Below are 20517 nucleotides of genomic sequence, written 5' to 3'. Positions count from 1 at the left end.
AAAACTCATAAAGAACTCATAAGAACTAAAAAAACCAAAAAAACAAAAAACCCAAACCAAATAACCTAATTTAAAAATAGGCAAAGACCTGAATAGTCATTTCTCCAAAGAAGATGTATGAAAAGCCAACAGGTACACGAAAAGATGCCCAACACACAAGTCATTAGGGAAATGAAAATCAAAACCACAGTGAGATATCACCTCACCCTTGTTAGAATGGCTATCATCAAAAAGATGAAAGCTGTGACTGGGACATGATGCTGTACACCAGAAGTTTACACATCGTAACTGACTACAATTAAAAAAATTTTTTTTAGATTAAAAAAAGATGAATGCTGTATGGATGTGGAGAAAAGGGAACCCTTGTACATTGTTGGTGGGAATGTAAGTTGGTGCAGCCTCTATGGAAAACAATATGGAAGTTCCTCAAAAAAGTAAAAATAGAACTACCATATGGTCCAGCAATTCCACTGCTAAGAATATATCCAAAGAAAACAGATATATCCAAAGGAAACAAAACCACTAACTTGAAAAGATACCTGCATCCCATGTTTATAGCAGAATTATTCATGATAGCCAAGATGTGGAAGCAACTTAAATGTCCATCAATGGACGAATGGATAAAGAAGCTGTGATAGATAGACACAATGGCATGTTATTCAGCCATAAAAAATGAGGAAATCCTACTGTTTGCAACAATATGGATGGAACTGGAAGCATTATGTGAAGTGATATAGGTCAGACAGAGAAAGACAACATATACTTTATATACATATAAAATATACCCCATATATGTATGATCTTATTTACATGTAGAATCTAAAACAAACAAGTACAAAACTCATAGAAAAAGAGATTAGATTTGTGGCTACCAGAGGCACAAGGTTTGGGGAAGGGGAATTGGAAGATGGTGGTCAAAAGGTACAAGCTTTCAGTTATAAGATAAATAAGAGCTCAGGATGTGATGCACAACATGGTAACTACAGTAACACTGCTGTGTAATGTATACGAAAGTTGTTAAGAGTATTAATCCTAAGAGTTCTCATCATAAGGAGAAATTTTTTCCTTTTTTCTTTCTTTTCTTTTTATTGTATCTACATGAGAAGACGGATGACAGCTGAGCCTATCTGAGTAATCATTTCACAATGTATGCAAATCAAACCAATCAACCAAATGAACTAACCCCCCCCAACATTGTTTTGGGAATTGTAAGCAATGCAGTGAAAAAGGGTGAGAAAACAGCAAAAAAATTTTCAAAAGTGGACGCAAAACTATCATTATTTGAGTAATTTTTTTTGTTGGGAAAAACCAAGAGGGAAGAAAGAATAGAGAAAGATAGATGTAGTAAAGTAGATGCTTAAAGAAGAAAGACACACAAACAGACAATCACTGTGTAGCAGTGATCAATTATATAGCAACAACAAAACGCAACACCTAGGCATTACAATGACAAGAACTCTGTGGGATCTTCATGAGAAAATGTGAATGATTACTGAGGACTGGAAAAACTGGAAAAACCGTAATTTAAAGCTGACTTTGTTTTTAGGTAGGAAGAATCAATTTTGTATACATAGATTCTCTACAAACTAGAAAATTACTTAAGTATAATCGCAACAAAAATTTCAGCAGGATTTTTTTTTTGAGAGTGGAAAGTTGACAAAAGGATTTAGAAATTCATCTAGAAGAATAACTTTGTGACCATTATGAAAATAGTCAGGGAATTTGCGAAAAAGAATGCTGAGTGATAGTTCCTTTTTCTCCTGACTCCTTGCTAAAAGGAATATAGAGAAATTAATAAACCCAAAGGACAGCAATGCAAGGAAGAATTTGGGTGGAGGGACAGAGAGGCATGTGTCATTTCCACTATCATCAGTGGAATGATTGTAACCAGGACCAATTGGGACACTGATGGTTTATGTAATAATGCTATTTAATATAATACAAGTAATATAGGTGTTATATAATAGTATTATGTATCTTGAATTTATTACATATACTTATACGTACTTCATATATTATATGTAAATATATACTGTATATATATCCCAAACGTATTTCCCAGAATTAAAATTATATAAACATATTATTCATAAAATAAGTATTATATACATATCAAATATACCCCATATATGTTTCCCAGAATTAAAGGCTACAAGTATCCAAATTGAAAGGATCCATCATATACCTAGCATGATGGATGAAAAAGGATACACAACATATTTTCATCAAATTCTAGATATCAGGGAAAGAAAAGATCAAAAGAACCTTGGGGAGGATGGGGAAACATATTCTGAATAAAAGAATGAGAATCAGAATTACATTAGACTCTTGATGGCAGAGGGGTGCCAGATTCAACACATAAAAATATAGAACATCCAGGTAAATTAAGATTTAAGATGCATGGGTAATTATTTAGTATAAGTATATCCCAAATATTGCAAGGGGTATACTTACACTAAAACAGAATTTTGTTGCTGTTTATCTGATTCAGATTTACCTGGGAGTCTTGTATTTCAGCCAGTGACCCTACAGCAGCAGCACTGGATGTAAGTCTCCAGGAAGAACATGCGAGTAGTCTTAATTCCTTTCCCCTTAGTGTAAGAAATCAAATAAAGCAGCAAGGAGAAATGGAAACAACAACAAAACCTCCTGTCCCCTGCTATTTTTAGCAAAATAGGCAATAGATAAAATCTGCAGAATCCAAAAACTTTAAAAAATTGCTACAAGGCGTTAAATTGGGCAAAAAATGCAAGAAGAACATCAAGGGGGCCTCCTGAGTGGCCAGTCTCAGAAAGTACCAGTGAAGTGCCCTTCCTGAGAAGGAGAAACTCCTCGAGAAATGCAGAGGCTAGAAGCTGTGGCTCTAAGCACTAAGGGTGAGGTTAGCCGACCTCAGCACTCGTCACAAGGTCGGGGTGCAGAGAGAAAAGGCACGGGGGCACCTGGAGGGCTCCCAGCGGTGGATCTCAGAGAGATCCTGCAAAAACACACTCCCTGAGGTGCAGGCGCGTCTGGGGGTGCAGGGCTGTGTCCTTTTGGATGCTGCTGCTGCTGCTGCTGGGGGACCTGGGATGCAGGGCCAGGGCCGGAAGTCCCTCCATACTCGGTGCGGTCAGGCGACCTGAGGGAGCAGGGCTACACAGCACTGTCCCAGACGAGCCACAGCAGCCAGTCAGTGGTGTCTGTGCCCGCAGAGGGCCTGCCCACTACCCAGGACCTGGTTGCAGACAGCTGGACCCGGAAAAACCTTGTCATTAAAACACAGGCATTCAGGAAAGGCTGTGGCACAACATCAGTGATTTTATAAGAAAAAATGTGGAAACAAGGTCCTACTGTACAGCACAGGGAACCATATTCCATATCTTGTAATAGCCTGTAATGAAAAAGAATAGGAAAACGAATATATATATATATAACTGAATCACTATGCTGTACACCAGAAATTAATGCAATGTTGTAAGTCAACTATACTTCAATTAAGAAAAAAACAAACAAAAAAAAGACAGTCTGATGATAATGGTAATGTCTCAATGTTTGAGAGAAGTCCTCAGCCTAGAAGATGACTTTCTCCCTGGATTTTGTAAATTAATAAGAAATAAGCAAATGCCTTTATGTTTTCAGTGGGATTTATTTATATTTAAGTAAAAGTAGCAAATGTTAACACAAGTTATTTCCTGAAGAATATTTATTTTGTTCAACCACATTGTTATCAGGCAACACTTATGGAATGTTCCTGGGTCCACAGTACCGGACTCTCCATCTCATGCATCCTCCTTTCTAAGTTTGAACATGACCTTGTGCACTGAAGGAGCATGGCTTGGCATTGCCGAGTTGTCAACATGTGACAACCTGACGTTGAAGGAGAAGCCTGTTGATGAAGAAGGTTCTATCTTCCATTCATTTACAAAATGATATTTGTGTGTGAGAGAGAGAGATTGTTAAACCCATAAGATTTTGTTTTCAGTTATTTTCTCTTCTGATACTGTGAAAACAAATCAGTAAAAACTAAGCAGTGTAGTAATATAACCCACCAAAAACAATATGACGTTATATCTCATATAGGATTTTGTAGATGGTACTGATGTCTTAAATTACACACGTGTATTTAATATACTTCGGGCAATAAAAAGTTAGAAGCATGTAAACAAATGTAAAAAAAGACTTTTTAAAAAGTTGATGCATTACTTTCACAATCACAAAACTTGGGCTTATTTCTTTTTCAGGAGTGCAGTGGAATAGTTGCATGTTAAAATAAAAAGGTCTTGCAGCTCTCTTTTTTTTTCCAGATTGCTACTTTATACATTTTTTACATAAGAGAATAATCCTATAACTTTATTGCTAAAACACTATTACTTGGTTAGGTATGATTATCAGATTTTAGGCTGATTCTGACGCTTTCATGTTTGTGAATATTGATTATCACACTGTGTACTTTTCTAAAATATGTGCTTATGCTCAAGGTCCAAAAACTATAAGGGGAAGTCATTGGTAATAGTAAATATACAGTAGTGAATTAGGACAATGAGGAATCTTAGGGGCTGGAGTTTGTGTTGCTATGACCGGAGCTCTGATTATCCTGTTAAGTTAGCTGTACTGAAGGGAAGCTCTTTGGGAGGGGAAAATGCGTATTTCCAAGAAACCATAATGCATGCTTATAAAACTGCTAGAAATTCTCTGGTCTGATGCATCACTGGTGTTGAGGGAGGAATCCACATGCAGCTTCTTCAGTGAGCTCGCGCTCCACCAGGACAGCCCTGCGATGTCCCAGGGTCCCCAGCCGTCACCGCACCTGTCTCTGTGCTCACTGCCAGGGAGGCTGCAGGGCCACCCACAAGGTCCAAGGTCAGGGTGACAACTGAAGGTGCTTTTGTTTCAGGTACTTGTACTACCTATAAGAGACAAATTTAACAAACAAACAAACAAAAACAAAGCGTAAATAAAGGACAGAAATACACTCACAGACAGAGAATACAGACTTGTGGTTACCAGGGGGGTGGAGGGTGGGAAGGGATAGACTGGGATTTCAAAATTGTAGAATAGACTACACTGTATAGCACAGGGAAATATACACAAAATGTTATGGTAACTCACAGAGAAAAAAATGTGACAATGAGTGTGTATATGTCCATGAATAACTGAAAAATTGTGCTGAACACTGGAATTTGACACAACATTGTAAAATGATTATAAATCAATAAAAAATGTTAAAAAAAAGAAACAAATTTGTTAGTATTCTTATAGTATTTTTAACGGTTGACTTATAATTTGAGTTATTCATGAGTATGAGTTATTTATTTTTATGTCAACAACAAGTTTTCGCTTAAAAATACAAATTGTTAATAAGAACTATTACTATTGAGGTGACTTAGGAATTATTTTTATGCTCTGTTCAGAGGAATTCAAGCGTAGATAACAGCTAAAACGTTTAATATATATGTATATTTTTTATCTCAAATGACTTTTTAAAAACTCAGATCGCACAAAGTAAAATGAACAATCCCCACATATCCATCAATCATCTTAAAAATTGTCAACTGTTTGTCATTCTTCAGTTACGTTTATTGATTGTTCAAATATCAGGCAATTTCCTAAATCTGCCTTACCTCTTTCACAACTCAAAAAAAAAAAAAAACCCCAAAAAACCTCCTCCCAAAAGCCCCAAAAACCCAAAGTCATACCAATGAGTTAGGTCAGAGGTGGAATTACTGGGAAGCTGATAAAGCTTACTTATATAGGTAACTTCCAAAAAATACGACCCTAGCAATATCTTCATATGTTTATAAATTTTTGTTAAATTTGCCAAAATTATATATTTCAGCCATCCTCAGTTAAGACCTCTGTTTTTCTCTTTCCATTTTAATTGCTCTCCAGTCATATTTTCTCCTCCGATTATAACCAGGAAGTGGCAGTGGGCGCTTCTGAGATTTGGTTAAGGATTGACTGGGACATATTTTTGTGCTTTATAATCTCTTCTGTGTATAGTTACATTAGTGCTGGCCATTCCAGTATGCAGTGTCTTGTAGGAATACTATGAATGTGGTCAATTCAAAGAATATTTAAGAGCACGCACTCCATAGAAAACCTGAAATGCCCTGAAATCTTACAACTCAGATATCAAAGAAACTCAATAATGTTTTCCTCAAATTTGACAACAATCCTAAAAATTACATTGTAGAGTTGAGAATTTGAAAAAAACTCTGTAAATTGTCAAAAAGAAAAAAAAGCAATTTTCCACCAACTATGCTAGAGAATGATCTAAGTTATTTTTCTATTCTTTCTATAGAAAAAACTATTATAAAATTGTCAAATGAAGAGGCAGTCAACATTTATGCAAAAAAAATGAAAGTACTATGGAGTTACTAATAAACATATTATGTAATTTTCCCTATATTATGTGATATTTGAGAAATTTGCTAACTTTTAAATATCATGTAGTTTTCATGATTTATTTATTCTGAATTAATTTACAGAGTTGTTACTGATGGCACCTTCATAATTTTGTGTTTCTTTCTTAAAGAGAGTTCTCCCAATTCTATTAAGCTTCAGGTCCCACAAATTCTGGCTCCATCACTGAGGTAGATAGTATTATTATCCCTGTTTAACTCAAAGTTCAGAGATGTCAAGAATTCCTCAGAAGCCACGCATTTATTATGACGTGGAACAGGCTTCAAAATCAGACTTTCTAAAAATAAAACACCAGACTTTCTGACCCTAGAACGTTTAATTTTTCAACTTGGCTAGGCTAAGGTACCCAGTTGTTCGGTCGAATGCCAGGCTAGATGTTGCTGGGAAGGTAATTTTTAGATAAGATTAACATGTAAATCAGTAGATTTTCAGTAAAGCATATTACCCTCCATAATGTGGGTGGGTCTCATCCAATAAGTTGAAAGCCTTAAACAAAAAGACTGAGATCCTCCAAGGAAGAGGAATCCTTAAAAGTCCAGATAGTCTTTGGAATCAAGACTGCAACATCCACTCTTCCCTGGGTCTCCAGCCTGCTAGTCTGCCCTGCAAATAGTCTATGCCAACTCCTTAAAATAAATCTAAATAAACATCCTACTGGTTCTGTTTCTCTGGAGAACCATGACTAATTCTGGAGAACCAAGACTAATGCAGTAAGAAATGCAAAGAACTACATGCTAGCGTTGGCTCTCTAATAGTTACTAATCGTGTAACTTTGGCAGTTCGCTTAACCTTTTTAGTTTGAGTTTTATTATCTCCAAAAGAAGGAATTCATTTTTTTCTTCCAGTATTATTGAGATATAATTGATATACATTTGTCAGGTGTACAGCATAATAATTTGACTTACATCATCATGAAATGATTACCACAAGTTTAGTGAACATTCATCATCTCATATAATACAAAATAAAAGAAAAAGGAATTTTTTCCCTTGTGATGAGAACTCTTAGGATTTACTCTTTTAACAATTTTCATATGTAACACTCAGCAGTGTTAATTTTATTTATCATGTTGTCCATCACATCCCTAGTATTTATTTATCTTATAGTTGGAAGTTTGTACAGTTTGAATATCATTCATCCAGTTCTCTTTCCCTCTATCCACTGCCTCTGGTAACACCAGGCACAAATCTCATGTCTTTTTCTATGAGTTTATTTGGTTTGGGTGTTTTGTTGTTTTTTTTTAAGTATAGTTGATCTACCACACTGTGTTAGTTCCTGGTGTACAACATAGTGATTCAATACTTCTATACACTTCAAAGTGATCACCACAATAAGTCTCATTACCATCTGTCACCACACAAAGACATTACATTATTATTGACTATATTCCCCACGATGTACGTTCCGTCCCCATCATTTATTTATTTTGTAACTGGAAATCCATACCTCAGTCTCCCTCATTGATTTCACTCATCCCACCAGCCCTCCTTTCTGGCAAATATTTGTTCTGTATCTATGACTCTGCTAGTTTATGTTTATTTGTTTGTTTTGTTTTTTTAGATTCTACATATATGTGAAAACATATATTTGTCTTTCTCTGTCTGACTTTAACTTAGTATAATACCCTCTAGGTCCATCCATGTTGTCACAAATGGCAGGATTTCATTCTTTTTAATGGATATCTAACTACATATCTATCTATCTAAACATCTTTATCTATTCATCTGTCCGTGGGCACTTAGGTTGCTTCCATACACTGGCTGTTGTGAATAATGCTGCAATGAACATAGGGGTGCATATATCCTTTCCAATTAGTGTTTTTGTTTTCTTTCGAAAAATATCCAGAAGTTGAATTGCTGGATTGTATGGCAGTTCTATTTTTAATTACTTGAGGAATCTTCGTATTGTTTTGCATAGTGGCTGCATCAATTTACATTCCCACCAACCGTGTACGACAGTTCCCTTTTCTCTACATCCTTGCCAGCACTTGTTATTTGCTGTCTTTTGGTGACAGCCATTCTGACAAGCGTGAAGTGTTATCTCGTTGTGGTTCTGATTTGCATTTCTGATGACTAGTGATGCTGAGCATCTTTTCATGTGCCTGTTGGCCATCTTTATGTCTTCTTTAGAAAAATGTCTACTCAGTTCCTCTACCTATTTTTTAATTGCTTTTTTTTTTTTAATGTTGAGTTGCAAGAGTTCTTTGTATATTTTGGATATTAACTTCTTATTGTGTATGTCATTTGCAAGTATACGCTCCCGTTCAGTAGGCTGCCTTTTCATTTTGTTGATAGTTTCCTTCACGGTTCTTTTTTTTTTTTTTTAACATTTTTTATTGATTTATAATCATTTTACAATATTGTGTCAAATTCCAGTGTTCAGCACATTTTTCAGTCATTCATGGACACACTCATTGTCACATTTTTTTCTCTGTGAGTTATCATAACGTTTTGTGTATATTTCCCTGTGCTATACAGTGTAATCTTATTTATCTATTCTACAATTTTGAAATCCCAGTCTATCCCTTCCCACCCTCCACCCCACTGTTCTTTTTTTACCCCCTGTTCTTTGCTCTTCTTTTGTGCTCTTTCCTTGTGATTTATGTGGGGGAGGTAATTAGGTTTCTTCATTGATTTCTGCTTGGAGGAGGTACTGGGGATCGAACCCCTGACCTCTTGGGTGCTGAGCGTGTGCTCTACCACTTGAGCTATACCCTTCCCCCTCTTCCCTTGTGATTTGATGACTATCTTTAGAGCTAAGTTTGGATTCCTTTCTCTTTTTTTGTATGTGTATCTATTATCAATTTTTGCTTTGTAGTTACCATGAGGTTTATATATAGCAACCTACACATACATGATTATTTTAAGTTGATAATCTCCTAAATTCAAACGCATTCTAACAACACTGCATTTTTACTCTTCCCCACCAATGTTTTTGACATCCTTTGTGTTTGTGTATCCCTTAACTACTTATTGTGGATACAGACGATTCTGTCTTTTAACCTTCCTACTTTATAAGTAGTGGGTACCTTCACTGTATGTTTGCCCTTACCAATGAGATTTTCTCCTTTTGTAATTTTATATTTCTAGCTGTGGTCTTTCTTTTCCACTTAGAGAAGTCCCTTTAACATGGCTTGTAAAGATGGTTTGGTGGTGCTAAACTCTTTTAGATTTTGCTCATTTGGGAAATTCATCTCTACTTCAGATCTCAATGATAGCCCTGCTGAGTGGAGTATTTAGGTTTGATTTAGGTTTTTTTCCTTTCATCACTCTAAATATATCATGCCACACCTTTCTGGCCTGCAAAGTTTCTGCTAAAAAGTCAGCTGACAGTCTTACGGAAGTTCCCTTGTATACAACTGGTTGTTTTTTCCTTGCTGCTTTTACGATTCTCTCTTTATCTTTAATTTTTGTCATTTCAATTATAGTGTGCCCTAGTCATCTTGTTTGGGACTCTCTATTGCTACTGGGACATGGATGTGTTTCCTTTCCTAGGTTAGGAAAATGTTCAGTTGTTATCACTTCAAGTAAGTTCTCTCCCCTTTCTGTCTCTCTTCTTCTTCTGGGACCTCAAAAATGCGAACATTAGTACATCTGATGTTGTCTTAGAAGTCTTTAAAACTGTCCCTATTTTTTAAAATTCTTTTGTTTCTTTTTTTCCTGTTCAGCTTGGGTAATTTCCACCTCTCTGTCTTCCAGTTCACTTATCTGTTCCTCTGTATTATCTAATCTCCTGTTAATTCCTTCTAGTATATTTTTCATTTTTCATCTCAGTTATTGTATGCTTCAGCTCTGGTTCTTCTTTGTATTTTCCAACCCTTCATTAAACGTGTCAGTGTGTTCATCCGTTCTTCTCCCAGTTTGTTAGCATCTTTATGATTACCATGAACTCTTTATGGGGTTGATTGCTTATCTGCACTTCACTTAGTTCTTCTTTTGGGGTTTTATCTTGCTCCTTCCTTTGTCACCTCATTTTGCCCAATTCCCTTTGTTATTTGTATGTATTAGGTAGGTTGGTTGTATCTCCCAATCTTGGAGAGTCTTCTCCTTGTAGGAGTCCTCCTGTGGGCCCAGCAGTGCACTCCCGTCTGGTCACCAGGGCTACTTGCGGTAGGCGTGCCCCCATGTGGGCTGGGTGGGCCCTTCTGTTGTGGCAGGGCTGACTACTGTGGGTGCGCTGGAACATGGGGCTGGCCCCTGGTCCACTTGGCTACCAGGCCCTGCCTCCTGCAGAAGCTCCCGGCTGCTGGTAGGTGGGGCTGTGTCCTGGCACAGCTGGCTGCAAGGCCCGTGGCATCCCTGGGCTGGTGCTGGCCCACTGGTGAGTGAGGCAGGGTCCTGGGGAGGCTGGCTGCAGCCCTGGGGTGTCCCGGGGTGTCCTAGGGCAGCTGGCTATGGGGCAGCCCACTGGTGTGCAGTGCTGGGTCCTGGCATGCTAGCTATGGGGCCAGGGGCTCCCAGGGCTGGTTCAGGCCTGCTAGTGGGCAGGGCCAGGTCTCTGCTCAGCCTGAGGTGGTCCCAGGACTGGTGGTGACCAGCTGGCGGGCGGGTAAGCCTCCACACTAACAGGCAAGAGGGAGGACTTGCCAGCACCAGTGTCCTCGTGGTAGAAAGAGCTCCCCAAAATGTCTGCTTCCAGTATCTGTGTCCACAGGGGGAGTCCAAGTTGCCTCCTGTCTCTCCTGGAGACTCTTAAAATCAGCAGCTGGTTCTGACCCAGGCTCCTTTCGGATTATTGCCTCTGAGCTGGGACCTGGAGTGTGTGCAGTTCTGCATGAGCCCTTTAAAAGTGGAGTCTCCATTTCCTACAGCCCATTGCGTCTCCTGAATGCAAGCCCCACTGGCCTTCAAGGCAAGACGTTCTAGGGGCTCGTCTTCCTGATGAAGGACTCCAGGCCTGGGAAGCTCGATATGAGTCTTGGACCCCTCACTTCTTGGGGAGAACCTCTACAATTGTGATATCCTCCCATTTGTGAGTCACCCACCTGGGCATGTGTGTTTGACTGTACCGCATCTCCACCCTTCTTATTTGGGTTCCTTCTGTATATCCTTAGTTGTAGAAGATCTTTTCTGCTAGTCTTCGGGTTGCTTGCATTGATGGATGGTCTGTAAACAGGTGTAGTTTGGGTGTGCCCTCTGAGCTCTGGGTCTTCCTACCCCGCCATCTTGGTGGCCAAGAAAACATTTTAGACCAGAACTGACATTTTAGACTGGGTAATTCTTTGTTGTGGGGGCTGTCCTATGCCTTGTAAGATGTACCACAGTATCCCTGGCTCCTATCCACTAGAGGCCAGTAGTATCACCCAGTTATGACAACCCAAAGTTACCTCTGGACATTTTCAAATATCCCCTATTTCAGGGGCAGGGACGCAATGCCTCCCACTTAGTTTCAGTGCCATTGTATTCGATCATCTTTCAGTTACACGCAGATGCAACACTACGGTAGACATTATGTAAACTGGGGCCGTCACGGAAATTTCAAGAGAAGGCTGTTTGACCCCTTCGTGGGGTGTTACAGAGGTGATATTCTAATAACCTGTAATTCTTAGAAATAAAATCTCCTTCAGCTCTTGTAAGAAAGAAGCAAAATAATGGAGCGAGGCCAGGGAGATTGACAGCCTCAAGCTCAAGGCCAGGCGTGAGCTGCAGGTAACTTGAGAGCAGCTGGAGGCGTGCGAATGAACGGGCGAAGAAAGGGGCTGCGTGGAATTTAGCTCTCCTCGTCACAGACATAAGTCTCAGCTGGGAAACGGTTGTCGTTTCAAATCCAAGCCAGCGGCAGCTTTGAGCTCCGCACTGGGTGGAGGGCACAGCCTACCAGGACGCACGGCGGGGTTGCTCGGTTTTTCTCGGGTGTACTGGAATTCGCAGAAGTGTACGTGGTTCTGCACTACCTACTGCCTTGCTTACAGGAGTGGAAGGAAAATTATTTTTCCAAGGAATACTTTTGGGGTCGGGGTGAGGAGGGACTGTGGTTCGCCTGAATAAATGCAGTCACTTTAGGCTCCTGTTAGTAACAGGAGCAACAAGAGAAATTACAGCAGCGTTCCACCAGGTGGTGCTTTATCTGACCCATGCAGCAGGCATGGCTGAATGAGGTTGGTTTTATGCGACCCTGCCTTTCCTAGGGTATTTTCTCAGTCCTTTTGAAATAATTTGGATTTAACTATTCTTCACATGAAAGATACCTGCTAATTTAAAGAAATTCCATTTTAGTGTTAATCTCTACTTCTGACTCAAATTTTATGCATTTCTATTCCAAGCATTATGGCAACCAAGCACAAGCCAGGCCTGGAAGGTGCCAGAACATACTGTGTGGATAAAATAAGATTTCTTCCTTTTTTCTATTTTAATTAATGTCATAGCCAGGTGATTTAATAATACCACTACTGGCAAGTACAAGCAAAACTGATATAAAAACCTTTTAACTTTAATTTCTTCAATACTCTGCTGACCATTGTCAGAGATGAGTTTTGTGCGTACCCTTGGCAGCCTGAGAGATGAAAAAGGCAGAAGTTAGGATATCAAATTGCTTTGCAGAGCTCTGAAATACAATAATGTGCTCCAGAGGACAGCCCTGTGACCTGAAGGTGTGGTTACATGGCTTTTAGACAGGGAGCTTGGCTGTTACACACCAGGATAACTGGGTCCTCATGCCAAAATCAGAAATTCTAAGGCCTCAATTAAGCAATGATCTCCTAACTGGGAGGCTGTGAAACTCACAGTCAACCAACATTTTTATTCCCTTGGGGGAGAAAAAGGCTACAAATTTCCTTATCTTCTATAGATCGTCAAGTCGGTCTATGAATATGTATGAGCCAAGGGAAAGAATTACCCTGTAGCTGTTATAAGTAGATTTTTTTTGTTTGGGGCGGTTATTGTGTTTTGTTTTTTTAAGGACGAGAGAGTATTGTTGCATCTCATCGGTGGTCGCCTTAATTGTAGAGCAAGATAGTAAAGGACCCTCGAGGAGGAGGGGGTGGGAGTCGGCAGTGGGTGGGTGGTGGAGGTGGGGAGTCACTGCATTACACGCAGTTCCACATCCCAGCCAGAAGAAAAGGACACGTGGCATGGCCTCAGGGTGGCCGGTGAAAAGCAGGAAAATGGGAATCAAAGGTGGAAGTAAAGAAAAGGGGAGGAAGAAAAACAGATAAACAAATTTCTTCTGTCCAGCACAGGGAACTATATTCAACATCTTGTAATAACTTTTAATGAAAAAGAATACGAAAACGAATATGAAAACGAATTCAAGTATATATACGCATGACTGGGACATGCTGCTGTACACCAGAAACTGATGCATTGTAACTGACTATATACTTCAATTAAAAAAAAAAAAGAAAAGGGAAGGAAAACCTGCCCTCTTGTTTATCATATACCTGTTTATCAAATAAAATATTAATAGCACAACAGTGCATATTTGTCACATAGTTTCCATCAACATGATGGAGAGGGAGGGTGAGAACAAGTGAAAGGGCCAGGACTTTGAGTGGCCAAAGCAAACACTAAATTCCACGTCCCAGTCTCACCTAGGCAGGACCTGACCATAATGTGTATTTCCTTCAGAACTCGCTAAAAACAAATCATTCTTCCTTTTAGTGTAATGCAAACATATTGGTAGAATCCCTCTCAAACCAATACAGACTGCAACCACTGACTTAAAGATTTCAAGCATGGAGAAGCAGAGTGGGGAGGGAGAGGAGACCCCTGGGGACTTCCAGCCCATGGTTTGTACACAGGTCGAACCACTGTTAGTGTTGTCAGTCAGTCCTGGTCATGTGCTTCAGAGATTCCCCAGGGTCTGTATCTCCCTTGTTCTAGAGAAACACCTCCTGAACTGTCGTGCGTCCCTCCTCAGGTTCCTTTCTACCCCCACCGGTGAGAGCAGGCAGATAGCTACATATGAGCAGAGAAAGGGGATGCAGGCCAAATGGCAGGAATTGGGCACAAAGGAAGGGCACCGGCCAAATGCAGGAAACCCTACATCGTGTAAGCACCAGGGGTCCCTGGGCAGAGAAAGACAAGCAGGAACCTCTGGGCTGATGAGTGGTCACACAGTTTGGGGTGACAAGGGCCCTGGAGGCCAACAAGGAAAGGTGGGAAAAGGCAGGAATCTCCAGTGTACGAATGTAACCTTTTGCTCATTATGCCCTGATTTCAATAAAATTAGCCTTGCTGGTCAGAACTACCCATCATGCACCGATGCCATTACACTTCTGACTCAGACTAAATAACGACAAAAACACCTCCTCCCCTTGGGAAGGTGGAGCTGGGATAAAAATCAGGGAATATGACCCCAAACGCTTCCCTCTCCAGTGAATATTCCGCCCATTCATTTTACACCCTCTGTAACCAACTTGCCAAAGACACTCAGGGCAGCCGCTCACCTGAGCCTGCCCACCTCCCTTTGAGAGGGTGCTCTCCATCCCTTAATAAATCCTCACTTTACTTTCTTAACCTCCGCGTTCCATCTCTGAATTCTTTCTGCAGCGAGACAAGACCCTCCCCATTGGCAACACACCCACAAGGTAACAAATGTTCTGTGAAGAAGACAAGTTCCTCAGCAAAATACACCTGGAAAACACCACCTACCCTCTCCCCTTCTTAAGACTCTGGTGCACTTGGGCATGTTTAGAGGGTATCAAAATATGTGAGAGGCTCGGGGAAAGGAAAATCTGGGTAACTGATGCAGCACTTCCCACATGCAGCCCCCCTTCCCTGCCCCTGCCTCTGCCCCCAGGAACACCTGTGAGCATCTCCCAGGCCTCTGGTCTTCTCTAGGGGTGTGTGTGTAGATCCGTGCTGTTCTGTGAGCACAGGTATTACATCTTCTTGCCCCACAGAAAGGATTGTGAAGATTTGCAAGACTTACCAAAAGGCTCTACTTAACATCCTGAGAGTTCAGATTTTTGCTTAAATTTGGCTTCTTGGTGCAGTTGTTTAGCTTTTGCCCTATCATTCTCCTAATTGAAACATCGTCTGTGTTGGGAAATAACTGTTTTGTGACTCCTGTAAAAAAACAAAACAAAACAAAAACAACAACCAAACATACAAAAACACTTTATCAGAAGGAAGAAGCAGACTCACAGATACAGAGAACACACCGGTGGTTACTAGTCGGAAGGGGGTGGGAGGGGCAGGTTGGGGAGGGAGAAGAGGTACAAACTCTCAGGTATGAAATAGGCCATGAGGATCTACTGTACAACACGGGGACTATATAGCAAGTATTTTATAATAGCTAAAAATGGAGCATAAACATGAAAACTTGTGAATCGCCATATTGTACACCTATAATTTACATAACATACATCAACTGTACTTTGATAAAAATTAATTAATTAATTAAAAAAAACCCCACTTTATCAGGCCTTTGCATCTTAAGGTACGAGCTGAGATAAAGCATCAAGCAATTCACGTTATAACTTCGTCTCCATCTTGAAAAAGCAGCCCAAACACCCATGAGGGATTTAAATTGAAGAATCTACAGGCAGATTTTTCAAAGCGAAGCAAGACATAGCAAAGGTCTGTATCATAAACTCAGAGCATACATGCTGGTCTTCCGCTCAGCTTTGACCTTGGTACTGCTCTGAATGCTAAACGCCCTTGATCCAAAATGCGAGGAATTTATTTTTATCTGTTCCCAACATCAGTTGAAACAGGTAGATTGTGATTGACTCTTTTCTAACTGATAAATGACATATGATTAACATATAGAGAGTTTGGATTCAGTGATTCTCTAAATTTGTTGGATATTTGCAAAAAAAAATTACTTGATCATATAGATTATTTTATTTAAGGAGATTAACTTAAAAACCACAAATAGGATGAAAACCATAACCTATTTTTCTGAATTAGAAATAATATATATATATAATCAAGATAAGGAAGAGAAAATAAGATATAAGCTGTTACTAAAATTTTGTTCAAGAAGATTTGATAAAATTCACTTTTCTAAAGCTATTAATTATATGAATCCAAACTCTTTACTGGTATAAAATTTATTTTTATCTGACTAACTACTTTTAACGTAAAGTTTTTTCCACAAAATTCCCCAAATATAATAAGAGGTTTTAGGCTATCCTAAGATTTTTCTCTCAAAGACAAATTTGGACATACAAGTTTTTTCTGTAGAGCACAGGGAACTATATTCAATATCTTATAATAACCTATAATGAAAAAGAATGAAAACGAATCTATGTATGCATATGTATGACTGGAACCTTATTCTGTACACCAGAAATTGACGTAATATTGTAAACTGACTATACTTCAATTAAAAAAAAAGGGAGAAAAAAAGAAAAAGAAATTTGAAGGGAAAAAAAAGATGATGAAAGAACACCTTAAACTTGGATGGCAAAATAATTTCAAATTCATCTGACAGTGCAATGCAATCATATCATCACCTATGATCTCTTGAACTTCATTCTGATTCATAGCTGGTTTTACCGCCTTGTCCCTCGAAGTAGAGGATTTGGCCCCCGTCAGGCTGTGTGTGGCCATGTATTCATTTGTGTAAAGCACTTGCATTAAATCATTGATGAACTTCTGAGGCTTGCTCTTGTTACAGCGGGCAATCTGCCATTTCTCAATCTTGAACTAAAATAATTAAAAGTAATAATTGAAACAATTGAGAAAGAAAAGGAAAAATATCTGAAGATATACCAGGAAACAAAATCAACATTCTTTAAGGTGATCTATTATGCTTTTAATATGTATTTTACATTTCAAGGGTTAGAGGGTAATGTTATCTTTGAGAGAATGCCCCATATTTATGACGTATTTGTTCCAGAGTGTATACAAATTCTTGTCATGTAACCTGGATTGATGCCTTAAGGCCTGGTCCATCCCCAGCACTTCCTGTTAAGTGTGGTCAGCAGAGTAATGGTCAACTGGCAATATCCACATTGTAATCCCTGGGACGTGCGAATATGTTAGCTTATGGGGGAAATCAACTTTGTAAATATCATTAAAGAACTTTGAGATGCTGGATTCCTGGATTATCCACGTGGGCCCAATCGCATCACAAGAGCCCTTTAATACAGAAGAGGGAGACAGAAGAGTAGGTCAGAAAAAAGACACGGAGGAAGGAGGAGAAATTTGAAGAATGAGGGGGACTTGGCGTGCAGGGCTGACTTGGAAGACGGTTGGAAGTGGGCCATGAACCAGGGAACGGTGTTCAGGTTACAGTCGGCCGTTAAACAGCTCTACAGCCACGAGAAACTGAATTCTTCAGCAACCCCCGTGGGCAGGAAACAGACTCCTCTCCAAGCCTCCAGAAAGGAGTGCGCCTGCCAGCACCACACTTGGGACCTGCAGAACGCTGGGGTAATACGTTTGCATTGTTATAAATCACTGAGTGTGCAGTGATCTGTTACATAGCAAAAGGAAACCAGCGCACTAAGATTCAAATATTCTGAACGTTAGATTGTGAGGATTTGACTGTTGTCTCATGAAGACATATTTTCCCAGGCTGATACCTGATTCTAACAGAACTTATACCTCTAGCCACTCTTTCTTTTTTTCTTTTTTTCATTTGGTATCATTTGATTAATTTTTTTGTTTTTATCTGTTTTTATACATAGTGGTTAACATTTGCAAATCTCAAACACCCAAATTTATCCCTTCGCACCCCCTTCCCCCCAGTAACCATAAGATTATTGACTACGTCTGTGAGCCTGTTTCTGTTTTGTAGCTGAGTTCATTAGTGTCCTCTTTTTTCTTTTTTCTTTTTAGATTCACATATGATATCACATGGTATTTTTCTTCCTCTTTCTTAGCCTCTGTTTCTCGATTAAGAGAAGCTGAGAGAGTAGAACTGTGTTCAGCCGGCAGGCACGGGATGAGACTCACCTCGTCTCCCTGGTGTAGTTTTAGGACCCTTCATGTGTAATTGTCCCTCTGCCACTGGTTTAAGAATTTTCTAGTTTTTTGTTGTTTGGAGGGTGGGGAGGTGATTAAGTTTATTTACTTACTTTAATGGAGATACTGGGGATTGAACCCAGGAACTCATGTACGTTAAGCATGCGCTCTACCACTGAGCTGTAGCCTCCCCCCTAGGAATTTTCTGGCTTAACTTCATCATTGTCCACAATTTGGCTTTAATTTTCCAAGTCGGAAATTTCTTTCACAGATGTTAGATTTATTGTCAAAGGTGGTTTTATGTAGTCAGAACATGGTGATCGACTTGAAGTCACCCATGATCATTTGGGCTCTCCCTTGAATTTTGTGTGTAACCGTGTCCCAGGGGAAGGTAGGGCAGGTTGTCCAGCTGACCTGTTTCTCGTCCGCGTGATGCTCCTCTTCAGCTTTCAGGGAAATCGGTGAACTGGAATTAGAATTAGAATTGCTGCACGTGGAGGCAAATGAGTCTGGTGAGGAGTTATTTGTTGCTCTCCAGAGGGTGGACGCCGCCGTGGTCAGGGTTCCTCCGCCCTTGAGCAGGGCCTCGGCCATCCCCACCAGCTCTTCAAACTGGGTGACCGCCTGTGGCAACACTACAATGGCAAGAAAAAGTAACATTTTACAAGTACCTTGCACAACAGGGGCATCTATTTTTATTGTGTGTACATGCAGAGAAGCAGGGAGAACCCATTGGTAACACTCGCTACCTTGGGGAAATGAGCATGGTAAGAGGAGTGGTTGGGACATCTTTACTTTTCATTATTAAATAAGTTAGTAATTGCTGAATCGTAACTTACAGACGTTTGGTTATTGTATTCAAATGTACGTGCATGAATTTGTAACCAAAATGAACTTTTTCTAGTTGTGAATGGTATTATCTGACGGTATTTCACCAGTTGTTTGGTGACATTACTGTTTTTGTTTGCTTTTTGGGGGGGGGTGGTAATTATGTTTATTCACTTACTTATTTAATGGAGGGACTGGGGATTGAACCCAGGACCTTGTGCATGCTAAGCGTGCGCTCTACCACTGAGCTACACCCTCCCCCGCTGGAGACATTACTGATTCTATTATGTCACCTTCCAGACATGCACAGTAGGCCAGTTTAAGTGAGAAGATAAAATAAACCATTTCTGTGGCCTTAGTGTATGGTTTGCCAGGGAGTCAAATGCCATCAAATTAATAAAAATTCATTGCCACAGTTCAGGTCTATGTTTTCACTTGTTAAAGATGGGTTTTGGTAATCAACTGAATGTTCTCTTTGTTCCTTTATTTATTTATTTTTTAATGTAAACTTACACATTCAAAGGTTTCATGCCTCCTTGTAAAATGATCTTCTCTGTTGTTATATCTAGTTTGTTTCCTAAGGACAAATAACATTTTGTTGGCATTGGGAGACACTTTGAACCCTGTGTAATTCAGCCCCTCACTCTACAGTTGAGGGTACAGACTGCTGGAGAGGCAAAAACACTCTGGAACTTTTCTGTACTTTTCTAGACATTTTATTGAGCTGTATAATCTTTAGAATGATACTTGATTTGAGAGCTGAAAATCAGGCCTATTGAGGAAATTAATACATTGTTAATAGAGAAATAGAAAATCTGCTAGAGAAGAAAATCTTATTTTATATTCTTTCCATTAATATTTGCTAAGCCTCTCTCATATGCCAGACAGCTATTCAATCAGCGATCATTTATTGAGCACTTAATAATATCAGACATTTATCTAGCTTTTACTCTGTGCCAGGTGCTATTTTGTGAACTTAACCGATGTCTGATGTTCATTTAATACTCATTGCAACTCTCCAAAATAGGTACTGCCCTTACCCCCGATTTATAGATGAGGACAGTTACGCAACGAGAGGTTAAGTAACCCGTCAGGGTTAACCCAGTTCGTGAAAAGAAGAGCCAACATTCAAATTCAGACTCCGCCAATTCCATGCTATCAACTTCTATGTTATACACTCTCAACGTCTGCTACCAGTTAGGCGCCAGGAATGAGACTGGGAGCAAAATCAGATATGATCCTAGAGTTTTGGAACTGGGAGGGGGTGGAGAGCATTATTTACATGCCCATGCTGTGTATAAGAATGTGAAGTCTGGCCTCCCGTCCTAACCCCGCCCCACCCAGTTCCCAGGAAGTAACCTGTAAACCCTGGAGTTTCCTGGGCAACAGCAAAAATGTCTTTGTTATTCATGGTGAGCCCCTCAGA

General features: G+C 39.7%; 1 protein-coding gene across 2 annotated transcripts in view; it reads right to left on the bottom strand.

Annotated features, from left to right (window-relative positions):
• Positions 1-2024: 2024 nt before the first annotated feature.
• Positions 2025-20517, bottom strand: part of BEND6 (BEN domain containing 6) — a 58053-nt gene continuing 39560 nt past the window's right edge. The window contains exons 4-7 of one of the 2 annotated variants that reach the window (XM_010973920.3): positions 18678-18898; positions 16808-17000; positions 15277-15413; positions 2025-4889 (exon numbers count right to left, since the gene is read on the bottom strand). In XM_010973920.3, coding sequence (XP_010972222.1) covers positions 15286-15413; positions 16808-17000; positions 18678-18898 — 542 coding nt within the window. In that variant the 3' untranslated portion in view covers positions 2025-4889; positions 15277-15285. Of the gene's footprint in view, positions 4890-15276; positions 15414-15448; positions 17001-18677; positions 18899-20517 lie in introns of those variants that run through there. The other variant, XM_074348972.1, reaches the window with a different exon arrangement.

The sequence above is a fragment of the Camelus bactrianus genome, chromosome 20 (genome assembly GCF_048773025.1).
Source record: "Camelus bactrianus isolate YW-2024 breed Bactrian camel chromosome 20, ASM4877302v1, whole genome shotgun sequence".
Classification (NCBI taxonomy): Eukaryota; Metazoa; Chordata; class Mammalia; order Artiodactyla; family Camelidae; genus Camelus; species Camelus bactrianus.
The sequence above is the reverse complement of the archived record's forward strand: the minus strand, read 5'-3'. Positions and strand labels throughout refer to the sequence as shown.